The 17,720-nt window shown below is 40.2% G+C and overlaps 1 protein-coding gene across 1 annotated transcript in view; it reads right to left on the bottom strand.

Moving 5' to 3' along the window:
* Positions 1–321: 321 nt before the first annotated feature.
* The window catches only part of FHDC1 (FH2 domain containing 1), a 36,506-nt gene continuing 19,107 nt past the window's right edge, over positions 322–17,720 (bottom strand). The window contains exons 5-12 of the mRNA XM_021530191.3: positions 16,331–16,416; positions 16,149–16,249; positions 13,427–13,497; positions 13,202–13,309; positions 12,247–12,317; positions 9,768–9,885; positions 7,510–7,674; positions 322–4,374 (exon numbers count right to left, since the gene is read on the bottom strand). Coding sequence (XP_021385866.2) covers positions 2,329–4,374; positions 7,510–7,674; positions 9,768–9,885; positions 12,247–12,317; positions 13,202–13,309; positions 13,427–13,497; positions 16,149–16,249; positions 16,331–16,416 — 2,766 coding nt within the window. The 3' untranslated portion in view covers positions 322–2,328. The remainder of the gene's footprint in view (positions 4,375–7,509; positions 7,675–9,767; positions 9,886–12,246; positions 12,318–13,201; positions 13,310–13,426; positions 13,498–16,148; positions 16,250–16,330; positions 16,417–17,720) is intronic.

Here is a 17,720-nt window from a genome sequence, read left to right on the forward strand (position 1 = left end):
CATGAAGATAGCGACAGATCCAGACTTGTTAGTGCCATGAACATTTGTCTTGGCCACAACATACAGTGTGTACACGAAGTGCTGCATTTACCATCTAATGCCTCCTATGTTATACCCAAACCTGTGCAGAAAGTCCCTGCCCAGAAATGTTCAGAAACTGCAGTTCAACTGCATGTCTCAATACAAGAACAAACCCAGGATTTCAAACACCACGATTTCTTCTGCAGAATCCTTCCCACAGTTGCACATCCAGACTCAGTTGCCCGAGATCTCCAGGACCAAAGCCAAGAGTGTAATAGAAAGGAGAAGGTACAAACCTCATACCCAGAAAATGGGAACTTTATTAAACTACAGAGTTACTCCGAAATGTATAAATGTTCCATTAAATACAGTTGGTTTTCTTTTACACAGATTTATAGAAATTTATTTACATGTTCCAAAGACATTTAAATTATTTTTCAAGCTTGCTACCAATAAAATTTGTTGGTAGCAAATTTCTTTAAAAAAGAAAGGAAAAATGTCAATCATCTGCTCTTGCAGATGTGCATATATATCCACACAGATACAAATAAGAAGGGAGATGCTTTTGTATCTAACCCACAAAGGAGGCAGTATCCAAAAAGCTTATCCAAAAAGCAAAATATTTGCCCTTGCAGAAAAATGGGCTCTATAAATTCTCCCTGTGGGACAGACTCAAACAAGAGGCCCTGTGCAATACTTTATGGTGTTTGGGTATGATGTCTGCATCAAGACTGGCTGGTATGTGGGAGGAGACAAAGGCCCCTTGCCAGATTCAAACCTCAAAGGTAGCTGTCCCTGATACCAGCCCGTGAGAAGCATGTGAGCTCATTCTCATTGAATTACACTCTCCCAGCACCAAGGGATAGAGCAGACAAACAGATCTAGCACTAGTATGTCGATGCCACTTGTCCAAAGAGATTTCCCTTTTGTTTTTTATTTTATTCTTAAATGGGGCTTCATTCATAAGTGAATAAAAGGCAATTCTTTAAATAAAATGCTTAGGAGAACAGCACTTTCCCCACCTAAGTACATTCCTCTTGGAAAGATGCTCAGCATACTGAATGAGTTTTCCCTCATTCTCTGTATCTTAGTCTGACAGAAGTTAAAATTTGTATCTGCAGGAAAAAAGGGGTGTTTTTACTTCACAAAAAGCTTATCAAATGCTAGTTTAATTCTTTTAGAGTCTTTAAACATTAAAACCCACATTTGAAGCAACCAAAGAACTCTACAAAAACATTGTCATGCGTAAGCTCTGTGTTTCATGCTAAATATTCTTGTTGACAAGGAGAAGGAGTGGGGGAGGAGGAGGAGGCAGGGAAACTAGTGGCTCAATCAGAGCCATTGCAACATTCAAGTAGTTTGGTAGTATACAAACCAGTGGAAACATGGAATGGTAAGAAAGTGCTCGGCACTACGCTGCAGCCTTTAAGAGCTGAACTGCAAACATCCTGATATGTATCATAAATATATGGCACTTCTGTATGACCAAAAGCTGGCAAGTTTGCTTGTGATCAAAACAAGTCAGGAGTAGTTGTCATGCCAATGGCCCTTCCAACAGGCACAGCCTCCAGCTGCGCTATCCAATGCTGCACCAGCCATATCCACTTGTGCATGCAAGAAAATGCTGCCACATTCTTGGAGAACAAGCCTCCTGCCCAGCAGAAAGCCTTCTCCAGACACACATACACATTCATAAAACATGCTATAAATTCTTCAGGGAGATTAAAGACAGCCATAAACAGCAAACATCTTGTTTTACAATTTTTTTGGGCAGTTCCCAGTCTGTCCAATTGCCAGCAATGGACTTTGCAACAGATAAAAAGAGCTCCCGAATCCAAGGAATTGAAAGCAATTGAAAGCATAATCACCTAAGTTCATTTCAGTACTGTTCCACAGGATTCATTTTGACATCAAATAAGAAACCAACAAGCACAAAGGCTTGAGTCCTAGGAAGAATCTTATGTACACAAAAAACTGGCCTTAATCCACGTTTTCTGTCACAAAGTGTTTCATCTTGTAGTTAAAACTTCTTAAAACTTTTTGGCTTTTGGTAACTTTTTTTATCACAAATGCAAAGATTTGCTGTTCTGCTCACATTCCATCACAGTAGCTTTAAATACATTCAAATTAATAAAAAAGGATTTAGACCAGAATACAGCTACTTGCCCTTTTCCACCAGTGTGCCGTACTTCAATAAGCACATGATGCCATGTATTGGCAAGGTTTAGTGTTTTAAGGAATTTCACTACGCAGACATCCAGTGCTTGGACAAGTGTTCACATTCCAAGGTTAATAAACCCCTCTCCCTTATTTCAATAATGGCTTCAGGATTTTACCAATTGTGGTTCGATTTGCATCCTTCAGTTTAAGAGATGCCTTTTCCACTGTTTCCTGTTCCTTTGGTGCAGGCTCTGCTTTCATGCTGACAGCTTCTCCCTGCAGGATGCTTCTTCCAACCACTCTTGCACTATTTGCTCTCTTTAAGGTTCTCACGCTGTTCTCCTTTGGATTTGGATCATCAGAGGTCGCTGCTGGCTTCACTTTAGGCAGCCTCTGGGACACAGACCTTGTGATGGGTGGAGGTCTGGATGAGCTGGATAGATCCACTTTTGCACGCTTTGAAGAAGAGGCTACTGTATTCCTTGCAAAGTTTGGGACAGCAGGTGGTGCTTTGGGAATAGTGACTGTGGCAACCTTGGTGTCATCTGGAGGGGTCTGGGGTTTTACACTGGAGCGACACATCTTTGTTTCATCTGTCTTTGATTTGACACTACTCTTAATGGGTTTAGAGATTGGCTTCTTGAGAGCGACTCTGTCCCTCTCGAAATGAGCACTGCTTGAGGTGACAGTGCCCCTTCGTATCCTTGGCTCTTCTACTGACATGCTGTGCCTGTAGGGGCTTCTTGGCAGTGTGTCTGTCGTGCCTCGGACAGAGCTGCGATGAGACAGACGATTTTCCACTGCACTGCTTTCACGAAGGGCTGGCTTGACTTCCGGCTTTTTCACGCTGCTGGGCGCCCTGTTTGACCGAGAAATAGGCACCACTTTCCTCATACTTTCATTCTCAGAGGCATTCAAAGTTCTGATAGGTCTGGAAGGAGCTGTGTGGCTAGGGCGAGTGCCACTGGATTTTGTGGAGCTTAGAGATCGGTCTTTTAGAGAGCTTGTCTTTGGTCCTACTAAATCTTTATTTTTTATGGATTTTTCTTTAGGAAGGATGTGCTTGCTATCAGCATCATCCTTATCATTGGCAGAAGTGTGAAGAGACAGGTCCTTGTCAGAGGTGGAATTCAGGTTTGAGAAGGATGATCTAGCCTTGTGTTGAGCATCATTGCCAGAAGAGCATGCTTTGCCAGCTTCACTTCTTATTTTGTTGCCTGCTGATTTAAAATCATTTCCCTCTTCAGAGTCCAATGTCAAAGAACAATCAGTCGTGGTATCTGACATGTAGCACACTGGCCCATCTTCCCTACTTCCTGAAACACTTGTATCCACAGACATAGGGCTGCTGCTGCTGGCCTCTAAAGCTTCATTCTTGCAACGCACTGCCTTGGCTTGATGGTCACGGGCCTCTCTGGAATTCCTGCAAGCTGGAGGCAGCTCATCATCGGCAGTGCTCAGAGAATGGAAGCTTAGATCATCCAGAGTCTCCAGGTCTGTCCCGCCAGCATTCTCTAAATATTTTAAAGGTGCATCTTCTGCATGCTTTGCTCCTTGAATATCAAACTTACGTAACCCTTTAACAAGTTCACGCTCCTCAATTGCAAGGGCCAGAGCATTTACATCTGTGGACTCCTCGCAGGACACATTGGAAGTGTGCAAGCTGTAGTTGGTGCTCCTCTGTGAGTAATGGGCACCAGGACTGGCTGAGACTCTGAGGTGACTGGGCTGAACTGGAGGCACCTGCACGGGGCCACCACTTTTCACTTCCATTTCAGACTGTTGGTGTAAGTGCAAGGTATTTACATTGAGATCTCTTGTTTCTTTGGATTCTGTCCAGGCTACGTTAGGTTTTGTTTGTCGGGTGTTTGCACGGGGAAGGCTGTTAAATTTGTTTGGATCCTCATCTTTGGAGATTTCAAGGAAACTCTGCAACTCCCTATCTGCAGTCATCCCCAAAGAAAGTCGAGAGCGTCTGGAATTTGTGTTTCTGTACAAAAGGCTTTGAGGCCTCTGCTGCAAGAAGGGAAGAAATTCTCCAAGTCCATTTTTAGCCAACATCTCTACATCATTTTCACTGCTGCTCCGCCCAAAGCTCCCAAGCTCGCCAGCTGCCCAGGATCGGCGCTTCTCCTCCAGCTCCTTTCGCCTTTGCAGACTTAGAAGCTCTTGGCTCTCTCGGTCCGCATTCTCCTGAAGGAGGAATATCACAAATATATGTCTCAGAGGACAGTGTCCTATGCATAAGAACAAAACACACTCCTTCCTCTCTGCCTTTATTTCTTCCCACTGAAGTCAGTGCCTACTGCTATTACCCACTCCCAACCTCCAATACCTACACATGCATGAAATCACTGTGGCAACCACAGCCTGCAACCATTAGCCCTACAGAGAGCAGCTCCCTGCATAACTAATGGGACCACACATCCATCTGGCCAGCAAACGCAAAAAAAACCGCACTAGACCTTGCAAAGACCAACAAATTGATCCATCGAACCCAAGCAGAGGTCACATCTTAGAATTACAGAATATGCTGAGTTGGAAGGGACCTACAGGAATCATGGAATTCCAACCCCTGGCCCTGGACAGGACTATCCCCAAGAGTCACACTGTGTGCCTGAGAGCATTGTCCAAACACTTGAATTTTGTCAGGCTTGGCACAATGACCTCTTCCCTGGGCAGCCTATTCCAGTGCCCAACCACTCTTTGGTCAAGCCAGAGAGTTCCAGATGTAAGATGGAGAGCATCATGTCCTCACTAAGTTTAAAGGTGGCAATCTTACCAGGTGAGTAAATCTCTACCTAATCTTTACATCCATATTTTTAAGACAAACTCGTCTGACCAGCACACAGCCAATGCAGTTTTTCCAACCTACCTTATTACAACTGCAATTGCTCCTCAGAAAGTCCAATTTCTACACAGTGATACTTTCCTCTACTATTACAGACTGAAAATTTTGTGAAAAGGCATTGCTTAATTGCATATGAAAGCAAATAGGAAAGTTAACACAATGCCTCATAATACTATGACATCAACTGACACCACTCAAGGACCATCAATCAATGTCTTACTTCAATTTTGGATTTTGCAATCACTGTCAGTTTCAAAAACTGGCAGCTGTAGTACAGAGATTGCCCAGGGTAGGATGGAGATTTTGGCAGCTAAACTGAGAGATTTTGGTTGAGGAAGCCATAGAAGAGGTAGTTTGAATTTGAAAGACAAGACAGTAAACACTTTCTTACTAAAATAATTAGCAGTGATTTACTGTGAATATCAGCATTTTAACTGTTACCTCTAGGCTTCAGATTTAATCTAACTGCACCTTCAGTTGAACTTTCTGGGTTGCTTTCTGAAATGAAGAACTTGGCTTGCTGCATCCAGTACAGCTGTAGCAAAAGAAAGAAGGAAGAGGCTAGTCTTGACAGAGGATTCAGAAATTACGTGATTTTCCAGCGTGTTGTTAAATCTGGTCTAATCAATGACACACTTTAAAAAAAAAAAATCACACCTTTATTTGTCTAAACCTCTGTGTAGTTTAATCTTCCCATTGTTGTGACAACTGAAGAGCTGCACCACTAGGAAAAATCACCTGAAAGCTTTCAGTAAACAAAACCCTAATGCTTTGGGATGAATGGATTAATCTACACCTCTTAAAGCGGATTTGAGACTACACTGGGCTCTGAAAGATAGGATGCATTAGAGACCTAAGAAACCTGAGCATCTAAGAAAGGAAAAAGAAAAAACTTGCATTTCAGGAAAAATGTTTGGCAGGAAGTTTTCTTTCACAGGTATGGAATTACAGAATGAATTCTTGCCAAATGCTAAAGTTCAACTTTAAATATATCACCATCAAGAGAAAGGTTAAAAGTAGTTGCAGATACTAATACCATATCCATATTAGAAAAAGACTATTTTAACCTCACGCAGAACATGTTTTAGGAGATTTTATTCAGATGAAAAACCTATTTTAAGCACATAGACATGCCAAAAAATTGCAAAAGATGTTTAAGCATCTGAAATATGTGCACATGGCCATGGTGGTACAAGCCATCTTTTTAGACTGTTGGATGTGCTGTCTACACACCACATTCTTTTGTCAGAACTTCCATTTTTATTCTAAATTGTTCTGGTAATGGTCAGTCCACAGTTAGCAAGCAAATCTTTTCAAAATTTGCAAGCAAGAGGCTAATTTGTAATTTTTTAGAGTGTAGCTGCTTACTACAACGAGGGGACCTCAAAAGTCATAGCTATCCAACAGCCACTTGTAATATGTGACTATGAATGAAATCCTCAATCCTCAATATTTGAACATATATGGATGAAGTCAGCTCTTCCTAAATTGACTGAAATAGTTATCACCATTTGGTTTTATACATTTGTGCAATGTCCACCCTCCTGTAACTACATGTTGTCTTGGGTGGTAAAGGTTAGGCAAAGTAATGTTACAACAGGCACGTTAGCTGAACATCCTGTCAGCTTGCTCTGAATCAAGACTGTTCTCTTCTTTCCGAACCAAAGCCTTTATCCAAAATGCTGCCAAATGCAGATTGCAAAAGGGCACTGATCAAACTAATTCATGCTATTTATAAAGACCTAAGAAATATCTGTAACAACAGACAGACTTTGCTGCACCAAAACTGTAACCAATGCCAATACTGCTCCTCCATCTTAGCACATTTCCTGAATTATTTAGGACCAATTCAGGGTACTCGGAGAATGCTTACACTGGGGATAAGGTATCTTGCTGCCATAGGCCTGTTTCACTTCTTAAGTTTTCACCCACAAAAATCCTTTGAAAGGACAAAGTTGAATACACAGCCCTTACTTTACTTGGTGAAGTGCCTCTAGCCATGCAGAGGAAGGCAGTGGAGAGCCCGAGCTAGTGTGGATTCAGGCAGGTACATCCACGGAATGGCATGCCACACCTCAAGGCCTTCCCAGTGATCCAACACTACCAGGTCAACACCTGAGCAGCGAGCCATAGTCAGGAAGGCTGTGCCATCTGTCTCACAGCTCAGCTTAGCAGTCACCAGCCTCCTCCAAAACAGAAGGGAGGTGCCCACTTAGAAGCAGGCCAAAGAACAACCCTGATCTATCATCCCAGTGGTCTCACCTGCCTGAAACAGAAGATGCAGAGTAGCAGGCTGCTCACAATGGCCATTTCCTACCTGGCTTCTGGCAAGGAATGCTTCCAGGAGTGCAGTTTTCTGTAGCCATTTGAGCAAATAGATCAAATAGTACAAATGCCCCTTAAGCAGAAAAACCAACTTAATTCACGTGAGCCAAAATCCATTTCAAAAGTGTGAGAATCTCATTCAGCACTCTTACCTTAACAGATGTGTTGAATCTTATGCAGAAGTCCCTAAATATCTGGAAACATTCATCCAACTTCATAGTTTCTTTGTCTTCACAGAAAAAGTCAATGAGAGCATTTCCCTCCTTTTGCAGTTCTTGTTTCTGATCTTCAAGCTTCTGTAGACGCTTTACAGCAAACTGTAGCAAAAACCATACGCACATGAACCAGACAGAAAACTTAAAGTCACAACAGGTCATGTATGTTTTTGGAAAAGTGGGGAAGAGGAATTAATCCTTCATGCTTAGTTGAAGGCTGAAGGGAAAATGGGAAAATAAAGAATGAGGAGCTCCCAAGAGGTCTGTCAGTATTCTAGTACAGTCTTTGATTTAACTCATCTATAAATTAAAGCAGTAAGTTTGTTCAAGAGCTTTTGAGCTTTTTCCTGGTTTCCATTCTAGTCACTAGAATGTACATCTTGATTGATCCATTTTTCCTGACCTTCTTTACTCAGTTTGCTGAAATGGCATGTGTCCTTTGGTTAGTATGAGATCTTCTTCAAAATTTTAATTCCCTGGATTCTGTAACAACTTCTAGGTTGGAACATGAATTTCATAAATACATACATTTTAAGACATCCAGAAAATGTTCCCCTAAATTGAATCGTAAGTATAGAGCAATACAGACAGGATGGGAGTAGTTTAGTGGAAGAAGATTCAAGGGAAAGAGACTAAGGCTGTGATTAGACTTTGAGCAGCAGAACTACTTAAAACACTTTGATCAGTTGCCTTGTCTCCTCTATCTGCATCACCAGCTATCCACTTCCATTCTTGCACAGTCCCACATCTGACACCACCTGTAGCTCAAAGTAACCTGAGAAGAAAAATTAATTTTTCAGACAAATCTCTAACTCATAGTCACCTAAATATTTTTCATAATGTAGCACTGGGCTGGGAAAATGCAGGTGGAGGCACTGATGACCACTTCATCAAAACCTGCTTTCAGGAATTACTTGGAAAATTAAATCACTAGGATAGGAACAAATATTACTTGCTAGTCTTAAGAAAAAAAAAAAAAGAAAAAAGAGGGGAAAAAAGCCCACAATAAAACCTGAAGATAAACTGGACAACTGATAAAAGCATACATCAAAAAATAGTTCCTCCCACATATTTCAGGAAATTACTCACAAGGGTGAAATAATCAAAGCTGACTTTTAGATCAGCTTGGTTATCACCTGTAATTTAGAAACAAAATCCGGAAGTGTTTATGCAAGGTATGCATTTGTAAAATTATTTTTTCTCCAACATTTCTTTTGGAATGTGGCCTAAATAAGGTTGTAGTGTTACATAAAACCACTTATTAAATTTTTTAAAATCCCAAACATGTTAAAACGTAACATTAAAGAGTCTGGGTGCAATGGATAAAAGCCAACAATTCAGAGTGAATGAGGACAGGTATTTCAATCTTAACCTGCCCCTTTCTTCATCAACTTTTCATCTCCTGAAAAATGACAGGGACTATTAACTATATTTGCAAGTTGAAAATCAGGGCGGGTTAAGTTGCAGATCAACACCTGCCTTCTTACTTTTAATAATTACTTGTAGTGTGAACCAGAAAAAATAGTTTAATTGAAGCATAATATGTATTTCTTGAGGCATCACCACATATTCAGAAAATACCAAGAACTCTGCAAGGTAAGGGCTATATACATCCAGGTCTGTAAAGTCACTGCAGTACTTAATAAAATAATAAAAAAAAGGAGAACCCACATGGACATAATGGCATGGCTCTGAATAAGAGACTCTGTGTTAAAGGTAAATTAGTAGAGAAAGGAGTCCCTCAACCTTCCAGCTTCTAGCAACATCTCTTCAGTCACCCAGCAATCAAGACTCATATGCACTGCACACCCCCAGCTAAAACTGATGTGCTCCAGAATAACATAACATGCAGACATTATACTTTGGGCAGCTGCAAAGTACAAAACCAGAGACCACTCCAAACTGTCTTATATTTTAACTACTGATCTTCATCAGTAACTTAGCACGCACTAAACACGCTTGCCTAACAAGCCTTGGGCAATGTACACTCAATATCCCTCCCTGTAAAAACACAGCCCTTCCAACAATCTTACTTGACAAACAGCATGAGGCTGGAACACCTTTGTACAACTGACAGGCTGGGCATATTAAAACAGTGCTTCTGTTTATTGACAGGTCCACACAAATTATATTCAGCTGAGGAATGCTGCTGTATTCAGGCAACAGTAACACATTAACACAGATATCCTACAAACCTGGAGAAAGTCTTCCATCTGGTGAGAGAGTTTTGGGTCTCGTCGGATGCTGTCTTTAACATATCTTGTCTTGACAGACAGCGAGTGGAGCTCTGCTTCTACATTATCAATGGATAACCTAAAAATAGCATATACAGAGAACCTTTATCAAAAGAGAAGGAGTGGCCCACAGGTTAGCCACAACACGCTGGAAAAGTGGATACTTTACATGAGGTGCAAACAGGCTATCAAACAAAACCTGCCCGTTCAGGAAATCTTTCCAGAGTAGACACCGAAAATTAGGAGAGAGATAAGCACATTTCTTCATATTTGCAACCTGAAAAGATTCCCATGGGGTGTGGTTTCATGATTAACTCCAGCCAGTCCTACCCACCTAACCTTAGAAAGGTTACTGCTGCCCTGCCTCAGTTCAGGTGTTCCTTTTCTCTCCTGGTGCCTGTCCTAGCACTCATTTTCAAGATGGCCAGCCATATTTGTGTATTGAAAATTAACCTAGGAAAAGGAAAAAGCCAATTTGTTCCAGATGGATCCTTTGCTTGGTCCAACTGACTACATGACTGTTTGAGTGCAGGAGCTACCACAAAAAGGGGGCCACAAGAGACCATCAGCCAGGACTACTGATTTTGGCAGTAGCATCTGGCATCATGAAATTGCACATTACACATTGCACATTACACTCTTCTTACACTCTTCTTCCAAGCAGTCACAGCAATGCAACCCACACAGTCTCAACCCTACAGTTAGAATATTTCACCCTTCTACTAAACACCAGCAGTGAAGCTGCGGCTGTGAAAAGGGAACTCAGAAAATGAAGATCACAGGAAAGACCTCTCATCTGGTGTAATCTAAGCGTTCTCCTGGGAGACCCACATTCCATATAACACGAGTTCCCACCTAAATCTCCCAGTCACTTTGAGGGTAAATGCTTCTAAACCTATGGCATTTCCTTCACAACAGAACTAAACTTTGCCTAGGAATTGAAGCAGTGTAGTTAGCCAAGTGATAAGAACTAACAACTGTACACATGCTGCTCCTAAGGTTGTTTCACCAGCAGCATGACTTTCAAACACTAAAGCTGAAGAACTTGTGGCAGCCTGATTGAAATGCACATGGCAGCAGATGGTGACACATGCGTAAATTTGTCAGTACACACACAGATTAATATAATGTGTGCTGATTTTTCTGTACATAATTCATCTGCATAGTTTAGTTCCCTGTTTTGGGAAAACATGGTATTTTTGCAACTAAGAAAGGCAATAGAAAGTACAGACTACATTTTTCTGCCTGTGAAGGAGGAAGAGGATGGCCTAAAAGTAAAGAAGGCAAGACAATAAAAAATAAAGAACATAATGGTAGTTGTTTTAACATGCTCTAACTGGGTGGATTTATGAGCAACTTGTACATGACAATTTTATCTAAAGACCTTCCTCATGCCCAGTGGTGAGGTACGTATTTAATTTTGTTTCATTTTCATGTACAGAGTGCACTCCCTGAATAGACTTCAGCATGAGTTACAACAGAAGATTTTCAGTGTTAACAAATGTGATCAAAGAACAAAGTGGTTAGAAAATAAATATCACCAAATTTGGGACTCTGCCTGTTTCTCTCCTGTTTGCCAGGGGGCTTGGATACTGAGGAAAGTTATATTCCCCAGCAGGCCACATGGCAAACTGCCAAAAAGGTGTGTGGGTTGGATGGCAGAGAGCCACACAGGTGGTCCCTCAAAAATTTTCTGATTAACTCCATGGCCACTCCTTTCCTCAGAAGATTTCAGTATTTGCAGACATTACTTAACCCTCCATCAGATCTAAGAAACTGGATCCATTTTGCAGCTGGGAAAAGAATGTAAATAGATTGCCCTAAGCTCAAGAGTAAGGAAGTAGCAAAACTGGGAACAGAACTTCAGCATTGCTATCTTCCAGGTTTCAGATTTAGATCACCCTGTCTCACAAAAGTAAGCACACTTACTGAGGTACGAATCAGCTTCAGTTTAAAATTATGCAGCTTCAGACTTTAAGCTGAAAAAATGCAGAGGCACAAATCCTTTAGATTTTCCAACCAAGATAGCAAATGAAACCTCAAAAGACATCTCAGTGAAGCCAGGGCCAGCACCTGCCCCCTGTACCAGATTTGGAAAGGTATTTTAGCCTGCTCAGAAACTGATGGAAATTAGTTTAAGGAAAAAGAGTACCATGCTTTTAGTTCAATCCCTTGAAAGTAATGAGCAGGCACTTGTATTTGACAGAGACAGAAATACCAAAAACCTATGGAGATCATGTAATAAAAAAACCTCATACCTGAAGGCACATTGCAGGCATACTTCTGCTAGTAAATGGAAATGAAGACCTCAAAGCTACAGTAAACATTTGTAAAGATCTGGTTTTATGCCAAGACTTTCCTGAATAAGCCTCATTGCTTCACAAATGAGAAAATTCCAATTTCACTGTAACCATAACTTTTCAGTTTTCTTTTAACTCACCTGGCAGCATCATGAACACTCCTAATTTTTTCTGAAAAGTTGAGAAGAGCAGCATCTTTCTTTTGGGCTTCCTGAAACAAACAGAACAAAACCAAAACACACACAATCCATTAACATTCCACCACCATGCCAAAATCCCTAAGTTTGGCAGTTGTAAAGCTTCTGGGAGGGCACTTAAAGGTTTCTCTCCTGAACTGTTTTTCTTCCCATTCAATCCTAACACAACTGAGTGGAGGACATCCCTTAAAGAAAGGCAGGGATCAGAACTGCAGCTTTTAAACAACAGCTTCCATTTTGCAGTGTAAAATAATAGCTGCTTCTGCCAGTGAACACAAACCAGATGTATTAATAAGGAATGTCAGAACAATTTACTGATGCCATTGTTTGAGCAGATACGATGCTTCCTGCACAAACACCAATTTATACCCTATTAAATCTCTTAAGCCGGTTTGTACACAGATAACAAAAGTCAAATAGATGCATTTAAATTCTCTCCCTTTTAAAATCAAAAAGTTTGAAAGGAAAGAAGAATAGCTTGAAAATGTCTGCAGCAGCTTTAAAAAACACATATCAGTCATTCAAGGGAGGAAAAAGAAGCTATCAAGAAGGCTGCTCAAAAGATTCAATGGGAAGACTGAGAGAATTTTTATCAAAATAAGCCACTTCCACAATGTAAGAATTTGGGACAATAAGAGAAAATCTACAGTGAAGAAGTTTGATGAAGGAAAGTTTCGACATGCTATAAAAACTTAAGCTTTCCATGAGGTTCTGGATAGGATGACCAGGTAAAGGTAATTTTTGGTGAACTTTGTGGCAGGAGAAGAAAGGTGAAGATTAGATCAAAGCTGTGAGACAGTTGCTTTTTTTGGAAGCACATGGCCACAAATATTGTGTATCAATTAATGGACCTATATTTGGAGAAGTTGTTTATACCAGTAAAATAGATTTTCTATACCAGAGCAACAAAATGCAGCAGACTCATGCCAGGTTTGTTTGCTTTCGTGTCTGCCAGCTTGAGCAGTGACGACAGTTTAAATCCAACAGCATTGCCAGCATAACCTCCCTAAAAAGAAACAATTTGCAAAAGAGCAAATGAGAAGCTGAGGCATGACATCAGAGCGCTGCAGTACTAACAAGGAAGTAGGGCCCACCAGGCATCTCCCTTTGGGATGTCACTTACCGCATTCATAATGTTGCCAGCCTGAAGGACCAAGTGCAATATGGAATGCAGCTCCTCACAAGTCATTAACTCTGTAAGGAACAAGAAAAGTGCTAACAATTGTTTGTTTAGAAATATGGTTGGTTACCAAGCTCCTCTTCATCTCGAGCTTTTTTTTTTTTTTTTTTTAATTTGACAAGAAACTACAATAAACTGAAGAGGTCGTGGGAAAGATAATTGTACTATATAATTCCAATTCACAAGCACAACTGACAAACCTCAAGTGTATGTTCAGACCTTAACTTAGCAAGTGTAGTATTTCCAAGGCAACCTCCAGCAGCTAAGAAAGTATTTGGGGCCTCATCCTGCAATGTGTGAAGTGTCTCATGCAAGTGGTTAAGTATCCTCACCACCTACTAATTATTCCAGTGTGAGGCAAGTGTTCTGCACCCTGCAAGATCCATTTGCCATCTGCCAGGATTGGATTTTTTAACAACTACTCTTTTTTTAGGAGACTTGTCCATAAGGCCTGAAAAGATAACAGGCAATGTTTAAATTTTCTTTGCTTATCCAACTCCCACTATGAATCATCATTTTATTTCTGTATGATCATCAACTCATAGCAGCATTTGTTTTACTTGTCATATCAAAGATGATTTAGCACAAAGCTATATTCAGTGTGACAGAGTCACATGGAATAAAACAGCCTTCTGAAGTTTTCCAATCACACAAGCCTGGTTTGTATGTATGTTCATTTCTTTGCAAAATGCACAGTACTGTTCTATCTGAATTCATACATCTTTTCACCCAGCCACATACAAGCAAAAAACAACATATGTGCAAAAAACAGTATATGTGCACCAGAGGGATTGCCTTAGAAGCAAGATGTGGAAATTCAAAACTGTAAAGAGTTAATAAATGTGGCACAGCAAACCAAGCAACTCCAAATTTGTAATTACCCATACAGCAAGAAAATCACTATGAGCTGGTTGTAATGTGAGGTACTATATGTTATCCTAATGAAGAAAATAGAAGGTGGAATCCTTTTGATTGTAGTGTAAATACTTTTAAAAACTATCTCGGTTCCAAGTCCATGTTCTATAATTTATCCTGCATTCAGCTGCTTAACACAATACAGCAATGAATCATTTTGGAATCCCATAGCCCTTACACATTTGTATTTCAATACTGGCAACCTAAAAGCATAGAAATAATTAAATAACCTTTGATCTGACAAACTAGGTCCAAGGTGAGGAAGCAAGGAAGAAGAGAGAGGAGAGAAAAAATAAGAGAATAGCAAATTTCACAAGGCCAAGTGGAGAAGGCAACTTCTAAAGACTGCATATATAGTGAGAGCCCGCTCGGCGTCACTGTGACATACATCCATTGCAGGCTAGGTGGCTGTTTAGACCATCCTAACCCTTAGTGATTATCAGCATTAAAATTGAAGTAAATATTCTCTCTGTTTAATTACAGGCAAGAAACCTAGGAGACAGCATTAGAAAAGGAGACATAATTCCTAAACAACTTCAGGCTATCAACAAACCCTGAAGTGAAAAGACCAAATGGAGAAGAGCACATGACAAAGTGGACTGAACACAGGGAAAGGCCAGTCAGTGATTTGCATGACTGGCCTGATGCAGGAGCTGGAGACCAAAGTGTCTCCTCTCTGGAGGGAATTAATTCACCAGTTTACATGACTTGGGTGAAGGACATCAAGGACATTAAGGTGTGGCTACTTTTATACATAGCATATTCCTTCACATATGTCTGTTGCTCAAAACCCAGAGAACAATGAAGTAAAAGAGATCCTAATAAAAGGCCAAACTCAGACCTAATCCTAGGTACTGCACACTTTCCTGAGTCAACAAGAAATCAGTCCCCACTGGTGGGAAAATGCTTTTTTTTCCCTTTGCTTTCACTTGAAAGGACTACTCTAATCACCACTGCTCATAACTGAATATTTTAATTAGTGCACCATTTCATACCACTAGAAGCAGTCTAAGCAGTGATCTAGTAGCCTGTCAAAAAATTTCCAACATGACATAGGAATTTCATATTGAGGGACAGGACAAAGAGGCACTCAAGATACTGTAAAGGGTCAGCATTAATGTTCAACTGGAACCAGAAAATCAACTATTTCCCTGCAGAGTAGAAGACACCACATTACCAAACAAATAGCCATCTGCAGCAGTTCAAAACTTGAGAAATGTAAAGAGCAGAAGAGGTATGTAGAGAAATATAGAGAACAAAACCAGAAAACCTAGGAATAGCAACAGTATTCTCTATAGTAAAGACTTTAATCTGTCAATACTGCCACCTCAAAAAGAAGCAGCCTATAGAGAAATCTAGAAAATGGTCATTTTTCCTATGGATCTCTGAAAGAATAAGCAGAGAGGTATAACAACCACATTCCATCAGAGGGAGAGCAGTGCAGGAATGAGCAAACTGTACTCAAAAGATGAGAATTTGGACATAGACATTTCTGCTTCTGTCAGTTTAAGATATATTACTTCTAGGTTTTGAACATGAATTTGCTGCTAGTATACCCAAAGTCTCCAGATTTTTTGATTTTGGAAGCAAAGATCCACCAGGCACACCCTGATGGCATTTGTCAGAGGGGAGTTAGCCTCCTTTTAATAGCTAAGGTACCTGAAATTCAAGCTCTGGTCTTCGTAATGCAGACTAATTAACATGCTAACAAAAACAAGAGTATTAGGCATGTCCCAACATATTTAATTACCTTTTGTTGCCTGTCTTATAATTTTCATGTCATCCTGTAGAGAAGCACAGGAGGGTGAAAACTGCCTCTCCAACACCATGGCTTCAATCCTAAGAGCATAGCTGGAGTACACAAACACGTTTAGAACTGACAGCCAAAAAAGAACACTTATCATAAACAGAAGAAACCAACTATCGCCTTACTTTGGCACCTGGATTAATAAGTACATGAAGGAATCAGCTTGAGACAGTTTTGATATATCTCCATCAAAGGCTTTTAATTTCTTTACCTAGAAAAGAGAAAAAAACACTAGCAAAGAATTTCATGAAAGATCAAGATTAACCTGACTTCAGAAGGCAACACCTTGAAAAGGAGTAAATTTAAAAGAAGGCATTGGAAAGTCCTTTGTGACTGAATGGCTTCACTGTCCCAAGATTCTGTAATTTGCACACACCCCAACCACAAAAAAAATTTAAAATAGCATCACTCTTCTCCCAAAAAACTAGTGACACAGTCCAGCAGCAGAAACCATGATGCCACAATTCTGATTGATGATTTTGATTTCTGATCAATGATAGCTTTCATCACTATGTTTAGGATGATGATGATCTGAAAAATGACCCTCAACTCCTCAAGAACTGTGATGTACACTTGGGCAGAGTATAACTATGTTCAGAATATCCAGCATAGGACTGCCTAGATCTTATTGGCACAATACAGCTAAACTTTAAATTACAGGGGTTTTTTCAAGATACTTGCTTCAACCATTTCCCCTAAAATGCTCTCAAGGGGTAAACTTCATGATCTTGAGTTTGTATTTTTTTTCACTAAGATGAAATATTTTAAAGATAAGTGCAATCCTGCATTTTAATTAATTTGTTGTCAGTACTCTCAGTAATCTGAGGACACCATTTACATGCAAAAAAAATACCACTGCATTAATTTTGTCAATCTTCCTTCCCAGCTCCACCAAAACCCATATATTTGCATGATCTGGAAGCCACTGATCCACCCACATACTCACTATTTGTTTATATAGAAGAACTGAAAAATACATGTACATATGTTTAAGCTTAACTGGAATTTCTTCCACATCTTCCAACAGAGCAACTGTGTCCAAAAGCAGAGCTCACTCACAGCTACAGTATTTCTTTAATCGACCAACAGGTTCTCACCCAGCAGCAGTTGTATGCTTCCACTGATTTACACACCAGCCCATCATCCTTCCTTTGTATAACATCACACTTAAAGCCCATTCACAACCACATTTACACAGATGATCTTCAGTTTTAGAAAGCATATAAAGCTATTGGAGAGAAGGACACTACATCAGGGCCTCAGCAGTTACTCTACTGCCATGATTTAGCAGCATATCCACAGGTTTTGTTAAAGAATCAACTTACAAATTAATCACTTCAGTTACTTTTCTGCTTTGACAGTAAAAAAGTAGCTGATCTGTAATGGAAGACAAATATGCTATGCTAAATCAGGGTTCTGAACTAATAGAAGGATTCTTTGAACAGCTTTTTTTCTGCTTTATTCCCATTTTTTTTTCCATATCAGAAAAAATAGAAACATTGAGAACACATGAAG

Source organism: Lonchura striata, chromosome 4, assembly GCF_050655825.1.
Source record: "Lonchura striata isolate lonStrDom1 chromosome 4, ASM5065582v1, whole genome shotgun sequence".
Lineage (NCBI taxonomy): Eukaryota > Metazoa > Chordata > Aves > Passeriformes > Estrildidae > Lonchura > Lonchura striata.